Genomic DNA, 19,017 nt, shown 5'->3' with positions numbered 1-19,017 from the left:
TGGTTTTCTATACAAGTTAAAGACTGAGGTTCATGTTGAGAGTTGGATCATGGGTTCCTGTGGACTCTACGGGATAGGGTGTGAGGTCATGGATTGTTGTGCAGGGCAACATCAGGGATCATTGTCAACAATGAAGGCAAGAGGTTCCACACACAGTCAGGGTCCTTGAAGAGGTTGAGGACAGGGATTTCTGTAAAGACAGAGCTGGGTCCATGGTTTACTACTCAGATTATTGTGAGTGAGGTGTTTTTAAAATGCTACCTGGAGGACAGGACTGCAGCAGTGTGAGTACAAAGGTGTTCCTGTCTGAGGTCAAGACAGGATTCGTATAGGGAGACTGAGGCTTGTGTGGATGGTCAGGACAAGGGTTCCTGTCCAAGGTGTGCAGGGGCTTCCTTACAGCTTAGTCCAGATGTCCCTAGCTGGGGTTAGGCAGAGGTTCCTCCTATTCAGGGTAAGCGCTGGCATTCCTGTACAGGATCAGGATGGGTTTCCTGTCGATAATTAGATGAAGGGCTCCCCTAGAGCTTCAGAGCTAGTCTTCTGTACCAGGCTGGGGGAGCTATACTTATGGGGGTGAGGCCCGGGGCTCCTGAACAAGGTGGGGCCAGGCATGTGTCCAGCACAGGTTCTGAAGGGGGTTTTTAGAGGATGGGGCCTCCTGCAGGGTGTGAGGGCTGGGCTTCTGAGGGGAGGCCAGACACGTGTCTTTTATGGGATCAGGGCTGTTGTGGACAATGCCCACAGTGAGCATAATAGACTCCTGTGATTCTGCAGCAGGCTACTTAGTGGAGCTGGAATGCCCGCTAGCTGATGGGCTGGTGTTCTGTGGAGGACAGCTGCTTACCTATAATATGGTCAGGACCTGTGGGTTCCTGCAACCCCCATATCCAGGGCTCTAGGGGAGAAGCCATAAAGAGCGGTTAAGTGTGAGCAGCACTTATTTGCTGGGCTGGGTGTGTCACCACATCCAAAATCCACTCCTTAAACTTGGTGGTCAGGGTAAGTTACTCATCAGTTCTGGGCCTCACTCTTCCATTAGTGAAATGAGTATGGGTATATTTTCCTCAGAATATTTATTTCAGGCACTAATGAACTAAAGCAACTGGAGCCTCCCAGCCTGCCGCCTGACCCACAGTGAGCCCTTAGGAAAGGGTGCTGCTGGCTGTGGGGTGTGGCTGAGCACATGGACCCCAGGCCAGACTGCTCCGCTGGGCCCCTTGCCACTGGCTGTGTGGCCTCCATTGAGCCACTTAAGCAGTCTGCCTTAGGATGCTTAAGGCATGACTCAGATTATGCTCCTGTGTGTTTGTGAAATTGAGGAACAGACTCCGCTGTGGGGGGAGCAGTTCACCCAGGTGAGTGGGATTGTTGGGGAAGGGGTTGGCACTGTGTGGAGCGCCCCACCTACTGAGGTTGAAACCACCTCCAGGGGCTGCTTTGTCCCCCTAATCTCCCCCTCTTATTCTCTGCCATTTCCCACAGGGCTGCAGGCTGAGCTGGGCTGAGCAAGATAAGACCGGTCCGACAGGAAGACCCACGGACAACCCTGCGCCCCAGCACTGGCCTCTGACCTTGCCAGCTACCATTCCAGCTCCACCCTTCTCCGTGTTCCTTTCCTGAATGTGTCTTTTGTCCCTTGGAAGAGAGTCCCTAACTTATACCCTCTGAAACTCTGCTGTTGAGACCTCCACAAACAAATGTACACAGAGCTGCTCATGTTGTCAGCCACTCAGAGACACTGTGACATGGCACATGCCACACGTAATGCACACACACACACACCCATGCCCATGCACAGGGACTTGCAGTGAAATATTGCCATCGCCAGACCCACAAACACATCCTGACACACACTTCTTGTTCAACATTCCAAGAATCTTTATCAGATTCTGTGCCCACCACGTATGCTGTCATGCTGTCTAAAAGGTCCCCCAGCGTCATGCCGTCTCAAAGGTCCCCCAGCGTCATGCCCAGCCACAAGACCACAGCCCCGCACACCTCCTTATCACCTGCTCCAGCACACACACTTCCAGTGTGCTTATAGTCACCCGGCACCACCCCCACCGTCAGCAAGCCCTGCGTGGCCTCTTACCATGACATATGGAACCACCTGGACACTTCACAAGAAGTTTCACATAGATTGTTCCAATCACACAACATAACCCTTGGTCACAAAGTGTCACATGTGCCACCTCAGCCAGCCTCACATGGTCACACATTGCAGCCATGCACTGTCATCAGAGAGCCACAGGCATTGTTACACACTCCACTCAGCTCTGCTGTTCAGCCACACATAGACACACCCACAATTTCAGGACTTTGGTGGTTTTATTTTACAAAAGCTTTGAAAGTTCAAGCCAAGGGGTGCCTGGGGCCCAGAGACTTGGGTTGTCCAGAATTCTGGCTACAAGAGGAGAAGGACACCACCCCTCCTCTGGAGGCCGTGCTCTGTGCCCTCATGAGCTGAGCGGAGCCACCACAGTAGTGCTGGTGGTGGGGGGCATGGGGCCTGTGGGGAAGGAGCCCGTGGGTGAGCCCAGTAGGGGTCCAGGGAAAGGCATGAGGTGGCTAACAGGCCCTGACAGCACCACAGGGCCCAGGCCTTGGTAGAGATGGGCAGTACCTGGGGGGCCCAGTGTCAGGCCTGAAGCCACCTCCCCACAATTCCCGCTACCGCTGCCCCCAGCCACCACCATAAAGCCACCAGCTGGTCCTTCGGCTGCTCCTGTGCCTCCCAGACTGGAGCCCCGTTTCTTTTTCCCTTTTCCAGATGCCTTGCGGTTTCGAGTCTGAATACCATCCTTCCGCATGGTCAGTGGCCGGTTCACCTGCCAAAAAGGAGGCTGCGGGTGTCCCCAACTCCAGACCTTTGCCTCTCTGTGTGTCAACCAGGGACACCCTCTCTACCCCACTTCTTTCAGGGTAAGATAATTTTGGGGTGCTGAGATTGTCCAAGGAATCCTGAGGTTGTGAGGCCCTGAGCTTAGGAAAGCCTCCAAGGCTGATAGGAGCTGCCCAAGGTCTAGGGCAGGGGGTTGGACATTAGCTGATGCCTGGAGGTGGGGGAGAGGAGAGGAAGGAGGAGGGCGGAGGAGGAGGGAATGGAGAAGGAAGGAGGGAGGGTAATAACAGAGAAGGGGGAAAGTAGAAGAGATGGGGGAAGGGGGAAAGTAGAAGAGATGGGGGAAGGGGGAGGAAGGAGGGAAAGGGGAAAGAGGAAAGAGGGTTGTGGGGGAAGAGAGAGGTAGAACAGGAACAGAGTGGGGGGCAGTGTGGCATGAAGACAGGGAAAGCAGAGGGGTGGCTCCAAGGGGCAGGGCGTCACCTGGTGTAGCTTGTAGTAGAGGCCGCAGGCATTGCACACGGGATCCCCGCTGGCATTTCTCCGCCACAGTGTCGTGGTGGTCGTCTGGCAGTTGGTGCACTGAGTACCTGCCCGTTTACTGACAATCTAGGGGACGACAGGATGTGAGATCAGTGCCCTGGGGATGTGGAAGTGGGGGTAAGGGGCTCACAGGGGATGTCAGGAGGACCCAAGAAGTGAGGGTCAGGTTGAAGGCAGGGCTTTGTTTACAGGGTGATGCCTGAGGATTCTGTATGGGGCCAGTACAGGGGTTCCTATCTGGTATAAGTTTCTTTTGTTCTGTATTCTATGGGGGACTACATTGGTGGTTCTCAGCTTTGGCTGCGTATCGGAATCACTTGGGGAGCTAAAATATCCTGATGCCCAGGCAGCATCCCAGTCCAATTCCATCAGCACATCTGGGAGAAGGGACCTGGGGTGATTCCAGTGTGAAGCCAAGGACGAAAACACTGGTGTGCAGGGTGAGGACAAAGGTTTCTGTTTGAAGCTTATAAGGGTAGGTTGAGGATAGGAGCTTCTATAGATCTGGGTTCCTGTACAAGGAAAGGGCGGGAGTTCTCATGCAGGGTGAGGGCAAGGATTTCCATATGGGATGAGGAGATTTTCCTGTGTGGGATGAGGAGATTTTCCTGTGTAGGATGAAGGCAAGGGTTTCCATGTGATATTGGGACAGGGGTTCCCATACAGGGTGGCCTGCAGTAGCTTCCTGTAATCATGAGAACAGCGTTCCTATATAATGGGAAGATGTGGCTTCTTGTACAGGGTGAGGACAGGGGTTCCTGTGTATAAGGTGAAGCAGGTCTGTGGTCTTACCAGGCGCTTCTTGGGCCGGATGAGGGGCCTGTTCTGCCCATTCATCTTGTGATAGAGGCCGCAGGCGTTGCATAGGTAGTGGCCTGTCCTGTCCCTCCGCCACAGTGGAGTGGCTGTTGCTCCGCAGTTCACACACTCCCTGGCCTCTGGTGGGGTGGAGAGGAGAAGAGGGAGCTAGGCTCAGCTCAGCTTTACTTTGGGCCACCCCTCCCAACTCAACTTCCCTGTCCTTTTTTGAGTTTCTCACCACAGGGAGGCAGGGGGAGAGTTCCACGAAGCTTGGGAGAGGAATAGGCTGCTGAATTGAGGGGGCTCCCGGTGGGAGAAAAGAAGGTACTGGAAAAGTCAGGGCCCCCATAAGCACTATTGGGGACAGGGAGTGATGAAGGCAGTGCAGGTCCCAGGGTCAGGAGGTCTGGGCTCAGCCGCTCTGTCTTCAAAGTCTCCAGGAAGCTGGTGCTGCCTTTTCCATCCGGATCTTCCACGGCCTGGGGAGGGGAGTCCTCGCGGGTGGGACACACAGTTGAGGCAGGGTAGAGCCCTGTCTTGCCGTAGGCCCAGCCGGCATATGGTGAGCCCCCTGGGATCCCCTCCATACAGTTGAGCAATGGGTACACCTGAAAGACTGTTGGGAGCAGGTAGGGATGGAGGAAAGAAGAGGCAAAATCAGTCTAGGGTCAGCCCACGTCAGGGTGCAGTGGTTCCCAGCACCCCCAACATGGTGGCCAAGTTCCCAGCTTTTCCACAGGCTACCAGAACAGCTGCTGGCCATTGGATGCTTCCTGGATCCTGACCCCCACTGGTCAGTGTGGCCTCTGCAATAACCTCTGACCATTTCCAAGTGGGTTTTTGAGGATGACTGTTGGGATTTGGAGCTCCACGGATCACTCGACAACTAGGGCAACCACCACATACTTCAGTATTGCCTCTCAGTGTGGCCGCCCCAATATGGCAGGTTGAGGAGCATTGGAATTCCCAGGTCTGCACTTAACTAGGGAAAGTGGTCGGCACATCCATTTGAGAAGCTTCCAGCCATTTCTGAGATATCCTCACAGTGGTATTCTGACCTAGCCAAGGATCTCCATGGCAACCCCAACAGCACTCAGCCAATGCCAAGACAGCCACTCAATGGAGTTACCTGGGGAGTGTCTGTAGGCCTCAGCGTCCCTGTAGTAGGCCAGTGCCGCAGCTGCAGCGGTGGCTGTGCTCGGGGCAGTGGAGGAAGCTGCTGCATCCAAGCCCTCAGGCCCAGAGGGGAAGAAAACCCCTGATTCTGGTGTGGAGGACACCAGAGCAGGATCCACAAACTGGGGGAGGGGCTCTGAGGTCCCCAGGGACCCCAGGCCAGGGAACTCCATGGAGCCTCTGGGGATTAACCTGCGAGGACAGAAGGGGTCCTCAGACACAGAAATCCTTCGCCCCCACCTCCTTTCACCTGCTCCTCTTCCCTCCTTTCCCCCTCCTCCCACTCCATCACCTCAGTCTCCATATTTCTCCTTCCCACCTCCCCATTCCCCCCTCCTCCTCACCTTAGTCTCCCCTCTCCTTCCCCTCCTTCTCTTCCTCCCTCTCCTCTCTTTTCCCTCCTGCATCTCCCCCTTCCACTCCTGTGTGCCCCTCCTTTCATCTTCCTCCTCGTTCTCCCCCTCTTGCCGTCTGTCTTTCCTCTCCTCCCTCCTCTCGCTCTTCCTCCACTCTCATCTGCTTCTACCTCTCCCTTCTTCCTTCCATTCTCTCTCTTCTTCCCCCCTTCCCTTTTCCTCCTCTCTTTCTCCCGTCTCTCTTCTTCCCATCTCTTCTTTGCCCCCCCTTCCCCATTTCCTTCTCTTTCCACTCTTTTCTCATTCTCTCCTGCTTCCTTTTTCTCCTCCACCTTCTTCTTTTCCTCCTTGACCTCCTCCTTCTCCTTTCCTGTTTCCCCTCTTCCTTGTCCTCCTTCTCTTTTTGTCTTCATTCTCCTTTTCTACCTTTCTCACACACCTTATCTCCCTCTCCCCCATCCACACACACTTTTTTTTGAGGCAGGTCTCCTCTGTTGCCAGGCTGGAGTGCAGTGGCACGATCTCGGCTCACTGCAACCACTGCCTCCCGGCAGTGATCCTCCTGCCTCAGCCTCCTGAGTAGCTGGGACTACAGGTGTGTGCCACCAGGCCTGGCTAGTTTTTGTGTTTTTTTTGTAGAAATGGGGTATGACTCTGTTGCCCAGGCTGGTCTTGAACTCCTGGCCTCAAGTGATCCTCCCACCTCAGCCTCCCAAAGTACTGGGATTACAGGTGTGAGCCACCACTTCCGGCCTCTCTTCCCCTGTCTACATCTACTCTCCACTCCTTTCTCCTACTACTCATTTTCTCCTCCCCTCCAATTTCTTCATCCTTCTCCTCCCTTTTCTGTTCATCCTTTTCTCCCTTTCCCCATCTCCTCTCCTCCCCTCCTCCACTTCCTCTTATTCTCCCCGTCCCCCCGTCCTTTCTTCCCTCCCCCTCTAGAAGAGTCTGGGTGAGGGTGGGATGGCATGCAGGACCAGAGTCCCTTGAGCCTCTTGGTCACTTCACCCAGGACTTTGGGGTTCACCATCCTCTGCTCCCCAACTTCATCCCTATCTGTTGTATCTTGCCCTCTAACTTTCTCAGAAACCCCATGGTTTCCGGGCTTGACTCCCTCCTCCCTCCACCTCCGTTGCGTCTACAGACAGAAGGCCCCCTTAGTTCCTCCCTACTTCTTGGTTGGGGGGGGTCAGTACCCCCCACTGCTTATCTCTGCCTTCCCCGCCCAACTTTTGAAATCACCCCAAGGCCACTGACTTCCTCTGAAGAGGGTGACAGGTGGGAGGTACCTCTACCGGTACCCTCTCCCCTGGAGAGGCCCACCAGAGTTCTGCTTTCAGGTTCTTTCAGTTCCCAGGCCTCAGTTTCCCCATCTGCTGTATTGGGGGTGGTGATGGGCTGGGGCTGAGCTGAGACCTGTGGGATGGCCCTTTGCCTGTTTTGCCTTGTGTGTGTCTGTCATCTAGCTCTCCACCTCTCTATCCCCTGGGGCTCTTTCCCCTGACTCTCTGTTCCCTCTCAAGTCTGACTCTGTAGCTTCCCCAGCTTTCTGTGTTTCTATGATATAGCTTGTCTTTTCCTTCTGTGCTTTTTCTTTTTCTTTTTTTTTTTTTTTTTTGAGACGGAGTCTCACTCTGTCACCCAGGCTGGTGTGCAGTGGTGCGATCTCAGCTCACTGCAACCCCAGCCTCCCAGGTTCAAGTGATTCTCGTGCCTCAGCCTCCCTAGTAGCTGGGATTACAGGCACATGCCACCACACCCAGCTAATTTTTGTATTTTTAGTAAAGACGAGGTTTTGCCATGTTGGCCAGGCTGGTCTTGAACTCCTGACCTCAAGTGATCGGCCCACCTCGGCCTCCCACAGTGCTGAGGTTATAGGCATGAGCCACTGCGCCCAACCTCTTTCTGTGCTTTTGTAATGTTTGATGATTTTCTGTCTTCTTTTCTGTCTTCCCATGTTTCTCTCTCTGGCTCTCTCTTTCTGTTACTCTTGCTTTCTCCCTCTCCTCTCCTATCTCTCTGAACATCTCTGCATCTCTCCCACTCTTCCTGCTTGTTTGTCTGTTCCCTCTGTTTCCCTCTCTTTGGGCCCTCTGACCATATGTCCACGTGCCTCTTACTAGTCCCATACCCCTGACCGTACCCAGCCACATGCAGCTCAGGATAAGGAGCCTGGAATGCTGGCCCTGGCCCTATTGTGCTGGCCTGCTCTGTTTCTGTGTCTGTAGGGTGGAGTGACAGGGCTAGACTAGAAGGCTGTCTTCAAACTGCCCCTCACTCCTGCTTACATGACCCATGGTATAGACAGGCTAAGGGGCAGGCCCAGGCTTGGGAGTTATGCTAGGAAAGAGATGGGCTACAAGTGTGCCCACCACCAACACCTTCTCAGCCCCAGGGTGCCTGCTGTTGCTCTCTGAAGAGAGTGTCTTGCTTCCCCATCTTGGTCTCCATCTCTTTCCTCTCTGTCTCTAATTCTGTGTTAGTCTCTGTCTCTTCACAGTGCTACCTGCGTGTATCTCTGCATTTCTATCTCCTTTTCTGCTCCCGGGTCTTTCCTTCTTTTTCTCCGGCCATCTGTCTGTCTCTGTCTCTTACTCGTTGAGTTTCTCTCTCTCTGTTTTTCCTTTCTCTTCATGTCTCTTTTGTCTCTTGCTCTTTGTCTCTGTGTCTCTGTCTCTCTTCCCATCTCTCCCTGTTTCTCCCTCTCTTCCCTGTCTCATTGTGTGTCTTCTGCTTGCTCTTTCACCACTATTCCCTTATCCCCTCAACTCCACCTTACCCACCATGATCTCCCTCCAGCCCCACTGCCCCCAACCCCTGCACCTCACACGTTGGTGAGTCCAGGGCTGCCCACCCCTCCCATGGCAGGGGCCCAGCCTCCTCACCCCCAGTTATCACTCTCCGGACAGAGATAAAGTTTATCTCGAGGCTGGGGGATATGAAAGCTCCTTATCAGCTGCCCCACTAGAGTAAGTGTTGCCCCAACGGCGGCAGCAGGCAGCAGCTGGCACCCTCCACTCTCCCTCGGCCCCAGCCCCTCACCCCAGGTAACATTCCAATCCCAGCCCTCAAGGGAGGGTCTCACCGGGCTGAAGGGAGCAGATATAAGGGCTAGGGGGCAGATATGGGGCTTAGGGGGAGATAGAGGTGGAATTTGAAGGTCAGATATGGGGTTAAGTCAGAGAGGTTTGGGGTGTAGCCATGGAGTTTGTGGGGAGGCAGATATGGGGGGGTTTGTGGAGCAGAGACGAGCTTGGAAGTTCAGAGACACATTTTGGGCTCAGGAATAGGTTGTGAAAACAGACGAGGTTGGGGAATCGGGGCGAAGTTTGAGAGTCAGAAATAAAGTTGAGAAGTAGTGTGGGAGTCAGATTCTGAGGGTCATAGAAAAGTCTGGGGAGTTCAAGGGTTTTTCTGGAGGAGAGATGGAGTTTAGGAGTCAAAGATCTGTTTGGGCAGACAGAATGTGGCTAGTAAAGGGGAGTTTGAGAAGCCAAGATAGAATTGGAGTAGAGAAAGGCTTGGAGCTGGAGAGATTCAGGGAGACAATGAGATGTGTTTTAGGGCTGAGATAGGGTTTGGGGAAGGTAGACATGAGGGTTCATGCGGCAGAACAGATTTTGGGAAGTTGACTTGGTGTTTGAAGTGACAAAGATATTTTACTGAGCAGGCAGGGAGTTGGGAGAGATAAATGGTTTGCGGAGATCAGAGAGAAGTCGTTGGGAACAGAGTGGGTTTAAAAGGCAGAGATGGTGGTAAGAGGATGGAGCTAGGGTTTGGCAGATCAGAGACAGGTTTGGGGGCTCAGAGAGAGTGGGGCAAAGACAAGGCGTTGTAGAGCAGATAAGGGGTTTGGGAGCAGAAAAGTGAGGTTTGGAGGAGAAGTCAGGGAGACAGACAAGTTTGGGTGAGTGGAAATCAGATATGGGACAGGGAAAGGATTTGGGGAGATAAAGTCATGTTTTGGGAGACAGAGTTAGTGTTTAGGGGAGACAGACCTAGGGGTATAGCGAGCAAAGTGAAGGGATCCAGAGGATATAGATATCTTGGACAGAGTGGATGAGAGGGCAGAAAGAGGTGGGGTTTAGGGGGTAGATTTGGGGTAGAAATGGGAGTTGGAAAGACAGGTGGGTTGGAGGAGCTGTAAAGGGATTCAGGGCTGGCTGACACTTTGGGGACCAGCTGTGGGTTGGGGAGCCTGGAGCAAGCATAAGGGTAGGGGCAGCAGGCCCAGGGTTGCCTTGGTGGGGGCTCTCTGGGGGCTGAGACTGACCTGGGCTGGTGGTTGCGGAGGGTTCGGCCGCCTTGGGGATGTGGCAAGCTCAGTGTGATCCCAGGGGGTGTCCTGGCTGGCCTTGGCCTTTGAGGCTCCCTTCCTCCCTCCCTCCCTCCCTCCCTCTCTTCTCCCTCCTCCCTCCTCCCCAGGGAGTGGCTGGTGCCCCAGTGGGTGGGGCAGTCCAGGGGAGGGGGCGGGTCCCATGCTTGTGGGGCACCTCTTGGGCACTGGAGGCCCTCTTCCACCCTCCCTGCCCACCCTGGGGATTCTTGGACCTCGCTCGACCTAGGCTCCCGTGGACTGTAGTGTCCAGACAAGCAAAATAGGCTGAAACCAAGATAAATGAAAATAGCAGATATGGTTTCATGACTTCACTGGGCTTTTCAGAGAGTAAAGCCCTTAATGTGTGCGGGGCCGGTGTGGGCTAGACTCCTGTGTATGTGCGTCTTCCTGGCTGCAGGGAGAGAAGGGATGTGGCTGTACCCATTTTGCAGGTGAGAAGAGTGAGGCTCAGAGAGGTTCTGCTGGATTTGAACTAGAGCCTGTGGGATACCTTGATGACCCAGGCTAAGCCTGCAGGCCAGGCCAGTGCTGGCGGGAGGCAGGGGCACACTCACTTAGCGCCCCACTGGGGCTTACGCCAGCTCCGGCCTGCCCTGGGGCAGCAGATAAGTCTTATCAGATGTAGGCGACCGTGGCTGTTGGTGCCGCAGTAACAGGCTGTCTTGGGGTGAGGGTGTGGGGGTAGGAACACCCAGGGACAGTGGCCTCAACTTCTTGCCCGCCATGCTGCCTTGGAGGCGGGAAACTGAGGTGGGAGCCAGGGATGATTCCTCGAGGAGTGGGATAGGGTAGGAAAGGAAAGGGGTGGAGTGGGAGAGACAGAGGCAGAGAGACAAACAAAAACAGAGATAGGCGGAGAGAGATGGAAATGGGGAGAAAGAGAGTGACAGAGATGAATAGAGAAGGAGACAGACGTGGAAAGAGGCAGAGAGAGGGCACAAAAGAAAAGGAGAGACAAAGAGGGCGAGACACCCGGGGAGAACCAGAGACCATTAAAGACATATAGAGAGGGGCAAAGAGAGAATGAGAGACAGAGATGGACAGAAGTGACAAATAAAACCTGAAAGGGAAAGAGGCCAAAGACAGAAGTGGAGAACTGAGAAGGGAGACAGAGACAGAGGGATATTCAGAGACAGACTCAGAAGAAGGTCATGAGATGGCAGACTGGATCACACCCTGGGCATGTGGTGCCCATGCAGGTAGGATGGGAGGATGTGGATTGATGTAGCCTGTGGCTCTGCCCTCAGCCCTCAGCAGGGGACAACCAGAATGTGGCTAGGCCTCCGCACCCCAGTCCCCACACTCTTGCCCTGCCCCACCTCCTCCAAATATGAATGACAACAACCACAGTGTCTCATAGACCTCACATAGACTTGTACCTAACCTGAGCACTTTTTCTATATGAAAGCATCTGACACACATGCACACGTGGGACAAGGAGCTGTCCTGCCCACCTAGTCTACAGATAGGGAGACTGAGACCTACAAAGGGCAGAGGCCAAGGGTGGAGCCCCAGGTCAGTGGGGTCAGCTTGCCCACTGGCCCACCCTGGAGGGATCTTACCATTCTTATCTCACTCCTCTGAGCCTCAGTGTCCTCATATGCAATGGGAGATTTGAGGAGGAAAGAGAGCAAGCCCATGAATTCCTATTTATTGAGCTCCTGCTGGTGTGCCACGCCCCATGCTGAACCCTCATCAGTAATAAGGAGAACGAATACAAAGACACCTCTGACTTAAGTGGCAGTGGTTTCAGGAGATGGACTCAAGAGCCAGCTCATCCTCGTTCATAGACTGCCCTAACCACTAATGGATCAGGTGACCTTGGGAGAGTTACCATCCCCTCTGGAATTTAGCTCCTCATCTGTAAAAATGGGGTAATAATATACCCCAATAAGCCACTCCATGCAGTGACTGGGGAGACTAAATGAGTTTTAACCCATGTTACATGATCTTAACTTACTTGAATCTGAAATCTCAATAAATATTAAGTATCCCTATTTATTTATTGAGTACCTACTGCATACAAGGGAGAGTACACAGCCCTTTCTAACCCTACTACTACTTGTAGTGATGATGCTAATAATATGCTGACACTAAGAGTAATACCAATATTGTAATATTGATACTGCACTAAAACTAATTTTATTTCTTTAAATTTATGATTGACACATAATAGTTGTACATATATATGGGGTAAAACATGATGTTTTGTTACATGTATACATTGTGTAGTGATCAAATCAAGGTAATTAGCATATTCATCACCTTAAACATTTATCTTTTCTTTGTGATGAGAACATTCGAGAACGCCTCTTTCAGCTATTTTGAAATACCCATTTAGTGTTGACTCTAGTCATTGTACTATGCATTAGAACACCAGAACTTATGCCTCCTATCTAACTGTAGCTTTGTACCCATTGACAGCCTCTCCCCATCCCTCCCTGCCTCCTACCCTCCCATCTGCTGGTAACCACTATTCTACTCTCTACTTCTATGAGGACATACTAATTTTCATAGTAATACTCATCTAATGCTAATACTAATTTTAATCTAACACTAATACTATTATTAATACTAATACTAATTCTAAAACTATTCTAATTCTAACAACAATAGTGATAATGATACATACTAAATATTTTTTGGGGACAGTGTCTCACTATGTCACTCAGGCTGGAGTGCAGTGACAATCTTGGCTCACTGCAGCCTCCACCTCCTGGGCTCAAGTGATCCTCCCACCTCAACCTCCTGAGGAGCTGGGACTTCAGGTGCATGCCACCACACCCAGCAAAAAATTTTTTTTCAATAGAGATGAAGTCTCGCTATGTTGCCCAGGCTTGTTTAATTCTGATATTAATAATAGCATTAATAGACTAATAATAACAGCAGCGGCATTATTTGCTGAGTGACCCCAGGCACTGTGCTAAGCGCTCTCCACCCATAATTCTATCGCATTCTCACCAGCTCCTTGTGGTGCAAGTGTGTATAATTGCCCTCACCTCCAGACTGGTTCTACATAGGTGTGTGGAAATGAAGATGTTCCTCCAGGGCCCTGGGTTCTTGTCTCAACTCTGATTTGCTATGTGATTTGCTGTGTGATTCCTGGGCCAGACGCCCTCTGAGCCTCAATTTCTTCATCTGGAAAACGGGTACAGTCCTAGCCCCCCACGTGGATAGGAACCACTCAGCACAGGGCCTGCTGGCACACCATAAATGGTGTGCTCTGTAAATGGGAATTATCATCATCATTATTATTATTAGAAGCAGCGGTCGCAACATAGGGAAATCTGTCCTCACAGGGAATGGCAGGCTCGAGGCATGTCTAAGAGCTAAGACAAGGGTTTGGCCGCTGGACTCACCCCATTTCTTCATTTCTGGAGAGCACAGAGCGCTCAGGAAGAGAAGCCAAGGGTGAGGAGTAGGGCGCCCCAGAGCCCTGCCTCCAGCAAGAGCTGGAAACCCCGAGGCTGTGAGGCCAGGCCTCACCCCATTCCCTCCCCCATCCCCGTGGAGGGGGCGCAGGCTCAGAAGTCTGCGGCGACAGTTCAGCCAGCAAGGAGGCAGCTGGGAGTGGGCAGATAAGGGAATCAGTGGGGCCAGATCAGGCTTTGGGGGAGACGAGGGCGGGGGCGGGGGTGGGGTGTCCTGGCCGCGCGTATTCTCCGTCAGGCCTAAGTTTGAGACTCTTCTTCAATGTCCTCTCTTCTCGGAAGCCTTCCCTGACTGGCTCACTCCCTCCTGGCATCTTCTGGGGTTCTAGAGCCCCTGCTTGGTCCAGGCCCCATGGCATTTGTACTGTTTGTGCCTCTTCTGTACTGTGGAGCCCATCAGGGTGGGGACAGAGCCTGACAGACTGTGGTGTCAAAAGCACCAAGGCAAATGTCAACCAAAGCCTGGTTAAGGAGTCAAGCGTTTGCCCTCAGAAACAAACTGTTGGTTGACTGTTTTAAAAAATGGAAAGTATAAAGGGTGCTGTAACAAGCATCTACTTTTGTCAAACATTAATATTTTGCCTTATTGACTTCAGATTGTTTTTAAAGGATATGCGATATTACAGATGCTCTTGTACTGATTCCATTTCCCTCCCTCCTTCTACTGCCTTGAGCTTGGTGTTTATCTTCCTCATGAGTATTTTTACTCCATCACTCCATATGTTGGTACCCATAAACACCATATGATACCTGGGGTTTTTTTGGCCTGTTTTTGCACTTCATGGAAATGGAAGCACATCATACAGTATGTGCTGCTTTTGCTCAGCATAATGTCTGTGACATTCTTCCACATTGTCGTGTGTATCAATAGTTCATTCTTTTTTTTCTTTTTCTGTTTATTGAGATATAATTCACATACCATAAAATTTGCTCTTAACCATAAAATTCACTCTTAAAATGTATAGCAAAGCGATTAGTATATCACGAGGTTGTGTAACTATCCACTACCTAATTCCAGAACATTTTCATCACCCCCAAAAGGAACCCTATATCTATTAACATACACCCTCCCATTCCATTTCCCTCTCCTCCCATCCCCGGGCCATCACAAATCTCTTTGTCTCTATGAATTTGTCTGTTTTGGACATTTCATATAAATGCAGTCATATAATATGTGGCCTTTTGTAACTGCCTTCTTTTACTTCACATAAGTTTTTTAAGGTTCATTCATATTGTAGCATGTATCAGTACTTCATTCATTTTCATGACTGAATAATATTCCTTTGTATGAAAATACCTACTACATTATAGCTAGGATGCGGTGGCTCACACCTGTAATCTCAGCACTTTGGGAGGTTGAGGTGGGTGGATTTCTTGAGCCCAGGAGTTCGAGACCAGCCTGGGCAGCATAGCAAGAACACGTGTCTACAAAAAAGAAAAATTAGCCGGGTGTGGTGGTGCATGCCTGTGGTCCCAGCTACTTGGGGGGCTCAGGTGGGAGGATCAGCAAGTTGAGGCTGCAGTGAGCCATGATTGCACCACTGCACTCCAGCCTGGGCAACAGAGTGAGACCCTGTCTCAAAAGATAAAAGGAAAAAGAAATGCCACATTATGCTTATCCATTCACCCATTGATGGACTCTTGGCTATCACGAATAATGCTGCTATGAACATTCATGTGAAAGTTTTTATGTGGACATATGTTTTTCGTTTTCTTGGGTATATAACTAGGAATGGAATTGCAGGGTGATATGGTAATTCTATGTTTAACTTTCTGAGGAACTGCAAGTGTTCTCCACAGCTGCCATATGGGGGTTCAAATTTAAATTTAACCACATTCTCTCCAACACTCCTTTCTTTCTTTCTTTTCTTTTCTTTTTCTTTCTTTCTTTCTTTCTTTCTTTTTCTTTCTTTCTCTCTTTCTTTCTTTCTCTCTTTCTTTCTCTCTCTCTTTCTTTCTTTCTTTCTTTTTTTCTTTCTTTCTTTTTTCTTTTTTTTCTTTTTTCTTTTGTTTGGCAGGGTCTCACTCTGTTCCCCAGGCTGGAGTACAGTGACATGATCTCTGCTCACTGCAGCCTCAACCTCCTGGGTTCAAGTGATCCTCCCACCTCAACCTCCTGAGTAGCCAGGACTACAGGTACATGCCATCACACCCAGCTAAATTTTTGTAATTTTTCGTAGAGGTGGGATTTTCGCCACGTTGCCTACGCTAGTCTCAAACTACTGGGCTCAAGCAATCTGCCTGCCTTGGCCTTGCAAAGTGCTGGAATTACAGGCTACCACGCCTGGCCTCCAACACTTTTTATTGTCCCTCTTTTTGATTCTAGCCATCCTACTGGGTGTGGGTGTGAAGTGGTATCTTGTTATGGTTTTGATTTGCATTTCCCTGTGACCACTGATGTTGAGCATATTTTCATAAACTTGTTGGTCATTTATCTTCTTTTTTTTTTTTTTGAGATGTAGTCTTGCTCTGTCACCCAGGCTGGAGTGCAGTGGCACGATCTTGGCTCACTGCAGCCTCCACCTGCTGGGTTCAAGTGATTATCCTGCCTCAGTCTCCTGAGTAGCTGGGATTACAGGCACCCGCCACCATGCCTGGCTAATTTTTGTATTATTAGGAGGGATGGGGTTTCACTATGTTGGCCAGGCCAGTCTCGAACTCCTGACCACAAGTGATCCATCCGCCTCAGTCTCCCAAAATGCTGGGATTACAGGCATGAGCCACCGTGCCCAGCCCATTTATCTTCTTTGGAGAAGTGTTTATTTAAATCTTTTGCCCATTTTGAATTGGGTTATTTGTCCTTTTATTGTTGAGTAGTAAGAGTTCTTTATGTATTCTGGATACTAGACTCTTTTTAGATATGTAATTTTCAAATATTGTCTTCTGTGGGTTGTCTTTTCACTTTTTTTTTTTTTGAGACAGGTTCTCACTTTGTCACCCAGGCTGCAGTGCAGTGGGGGTGAACGTGGCTCACCGAGGCCTTGACCCCCCAGGCTCAAGTGATCCTCCTGCCTCAGTCCCCCAACTAGCTGGGACTACAGTTGCATGCCATCGTTCCTGGCTAATTTTTGTATTTTTTGCAGAGATGGGGTTTCACCATGTTGCCTAGGCTGGTCTTGAGCTCCTGGGCTCAAGCAATCCACTCACCTCAGCCTCACAAAGTGGTGAGATTACAGGCGTGAGCCACTGCGTCCAGCCAGAAAGCTTATAGTTTTGATGAACTCCAGTGTGTCTATTTTTTCTTTGGCTGCTTATGCTTTAGATGTCACGTCTAAGAAACCATTGCCTAATCCAAGGTCACAAAGACTTATGCCTGTTTTCTTCTAAAGCAGCGGTCCCCAACTTTTTGGCACCAGGGACCGGTTTCATGGAAGACAATTTTTTTCCACAGAAGTGGGGATGTTTTCAGGATGATTCAAGTGCGTTACATTAGAGTCTCATAAGGAGTGCACAACCTAAATCCCTCGCATGCACAGTTCACAATAGGGTTTGAGCTCCTAAGAGAATCTAATGCTGCAACTGATTTGACAGGAGACGGGGCTCAGCTTCATGAATGGCAGCAAGCCGCAGCTCACCTCCTGCTGTGTGGCCCAGTTTCTAAGAGACCACAGATGGGTTTGTGGCCTGGAGGTTGGGGACCCCCGTTCTAAAAGTTTTATGGTTTTAGCTCTTACATTTAGGTCTTTGATCTGTTTTGAGTTGTTTTTTGTATATGGTATGAGGAAGGGGTCCCACTTTATTCTTTTGCATGTGGATACTCAGCTGTCTCAGCACCATTTGTTGAAAGGAGCATTCTTTCCCCATTGAATGGTCTTGGTACACTTGTCAAAAATCAATTGCTAGCTGGACACAGTGGCTCACACCTGTAATCCCAGCATTTTGGGAGGCCAACGTGGGAGGATCACTTGAACCCAGGAGTTCAGCCTGTCCAACACAGTGAGACCCTGTCTCTACAAAAAGTTTTTTAAAAATTAGCTGAGCACAGTGGTGCATGCCTGTAGTCCCAGCTACTTGGGAGGCTGATGTGGGAGTATCGCTTAGCCCAGGAGTTTGAGGCTGCAGTGAGCTATGTTTGTGACTGGGCAACAGAGCAAGTCCCTGTCTCAAAAAAATCAGTTGCCTATAATGTATGAATTTATTTCTGGACTTTCAATTCTATTTCGTTAATTTATATGTATGTTTTTATGCCAGTAGCACATGGTCTTGATTACTGTAGCTGTATAGTAAGTTTTTAAACTGGAAGGTACGAGTCCTCCAACTTTGTTTTTCTCTTTCAAGATTGTTGTATTTTGGGCCCCTAGCACTCCCATGTGAATCAGCTTGTCAGTTCTGCAAAGAAGCAAGCTGGGATTCTGATAGGGATTGCATCAAGTCTGTAGATCAATTTGGGGAGTATTGCCATCTTAACACTATAAAGTCTTCCAATCCATGAACATGTGATGTCTTTCCATTTATTTAGGTCTTCTTTAAGTTCTTTCAATAATATTTTATGGTTTTCAGTGTATAAGTCTTGCCCTTCTTTCATTCATTTTATTACTAAGTATTTTATTCATTTTGAAGCTATTGTAAATGGAATAGTTTTCTTAATTTCACTTTTGGATTGTTAATTGCTAGCATATATGGTTAAGCTTTGTATAATCTTGTATCATACAAAATCTTATATCCTGCAACCTTGCTCTAATGGTTATGCACTAATGGGGCTCTAATGGTTTCGTGGTGGATTCCTTAACATTTTCTATGTATAAGATCATGTCATCTGCATATAGGGATAGTTTTACTTCTTCCTTTCCAATATGGATACGTTTTATTTCTTTTTGTTGCCTAATGCCCCAGGTAGAGCATCCAATACAGTGTTGAAAAGACATGGTAAGAAGGGGCATCCTTGTGTTGTTCCTTTCCAACTTTCACCATTAAGTATGATCTTAGCTGTGGGTTTTTTGTGGATGTCCTTTATCAGGTTGAGGAAGTTCTCTTCTATTCCTAGTTTGTTGAGTGTTTTTATCATGAAGGAATGTTGAATTTTGTCAAATGTTTTTTCTGCATCTCCTGAAAAGATCATGTGGTGTTTGTTCTTTATTATGTTAATATGATGCATTATATTGATTGATTTTCATTAGTTGACCAAACCTTGCATTCTTGGGATAAATCCCACTTGGCCGTGGTGTATAATCCTTTTATATGTTGCTGGATTCTACTTACTTGTATTTTTTTGAGGATTTTTGCATCTATACTTAGATATTGGTCTGTAGTTTTTCTTGTGATATCTTTGTCTAGTTTTCTCATCAGAGTAATGCTGGCCTCATAAGTTCGTTCCCTTTTATTGAAAGTAATATTCCATGGAATGGATATACCACATTTTGTTTAACCACTAATCTGTTGATGAACATTTGCATTGTTTCTAGTTTCTTTCCCTATTATAGCAAATCTGCAATTCATAAACTCATATTCCTCTCTCTGTGCACACCTGTGAAGGAGTTTCTCGGGGGAGGAGGGAGGAAATATCAGAGCATCTACCCATTCATT

At 49.6% G+C, this 19,017-nt stretch overlaps 1 protein-coding gene and 1 pseudogene across 6 annotated transcripts; one reads left to right on the top strand and one right to left on the bottom strand.

The window, feature by feature from the left end:
• Positions 1-2,312: 2,312 nt before the first annotated feature.
• GATA1 (GATA binding protein 1) lies at positions 2,313-10,091 on the bottom strand. 6 transcript variants are annotated; one of them, XM_016943528.3, is made up of 6 exons: positions 9,998-10,091; positions 5,319-5,557; positions 4,428-4,805; positions 4,181-4,326; positions 3,329-3,454; positions 2,313-2,846 (listed from the first exon to the last, which is right to left on the bottom strand). In XM_016943528.3, exons 2-6 carry the CDS (start codon positions 5,536-5,538, stop codon positions 2,460-2,462), a joined length of 1,257 nt encoding a protein of 418 aa, XP_016799017.1. In that variant the 5' UTR covers positions 5,539-5,557; positions 9,998-10,091; the 3' UTR covers positions 2,313-2,459. The 6 variants fall into 6 exon arrangements, with proteins under 6 accessions (XP_016799017.1, XP_016799018.1, XP_016799020.1 ...); XM_016943529.3 differs by having other exon boundaries at positions 2,313-2,831; XM_016943531.3 differs by lacking the exon at positions 5,319-5,557.
• Positions 8,707-19,017, top strand: part of LOC100610311 (3-ketoacyl-CoA thiolase, mitochondrial-like) — a 12,319-nt pseudogene continuing 2,008 nt past the window's right edge.

The sequence above is a fragment of the Pan troglodytes genome, chromosome X (assembly GCF_028858775.2).
Source record: "Pan troglodytes isolate AG18354 chromosome X, NHGRI_mPanTro3-v2.0_pri, whole genome shotgun sequence".
Lineage (NCBI taxonomy): Eukaryota > Metazoa > Chordata > Mammalia > Primates > Hominidae > Pan > Pan troglodytes.
This window is presented reverse-complemented; position numbering and strand designations above follow the sequence as displayed.

What these genes read in the sequence shown, in the direction of transcription:
- GATA1 (XM_016943528.3), bottom strand. Translation starts at nt 5,538, where the DNA reads ATGGAGTTCCCTGGCCTGGGGTCCCTGGGGACCTCAGAGCCCCTCCCC. An exon ending in GGCCTACAGACACTCCCCAG is followed by an intron (nt 4,806 to 5,318) that starts GTAACTCCATTG and finishes TGCTCCCAACAG; the next exon opens with TCTTTCAGGTGTACCCATTG. An exon ending in TCTCCCCCTGCCTCCCTGTG is followed by an intron (nt 4,327 to 4,427) that starts GTGAGAAACTCA and finishes CCACCCCACCAG; the next exon opens with AGGCCAGGGAGTGTGTGAAC.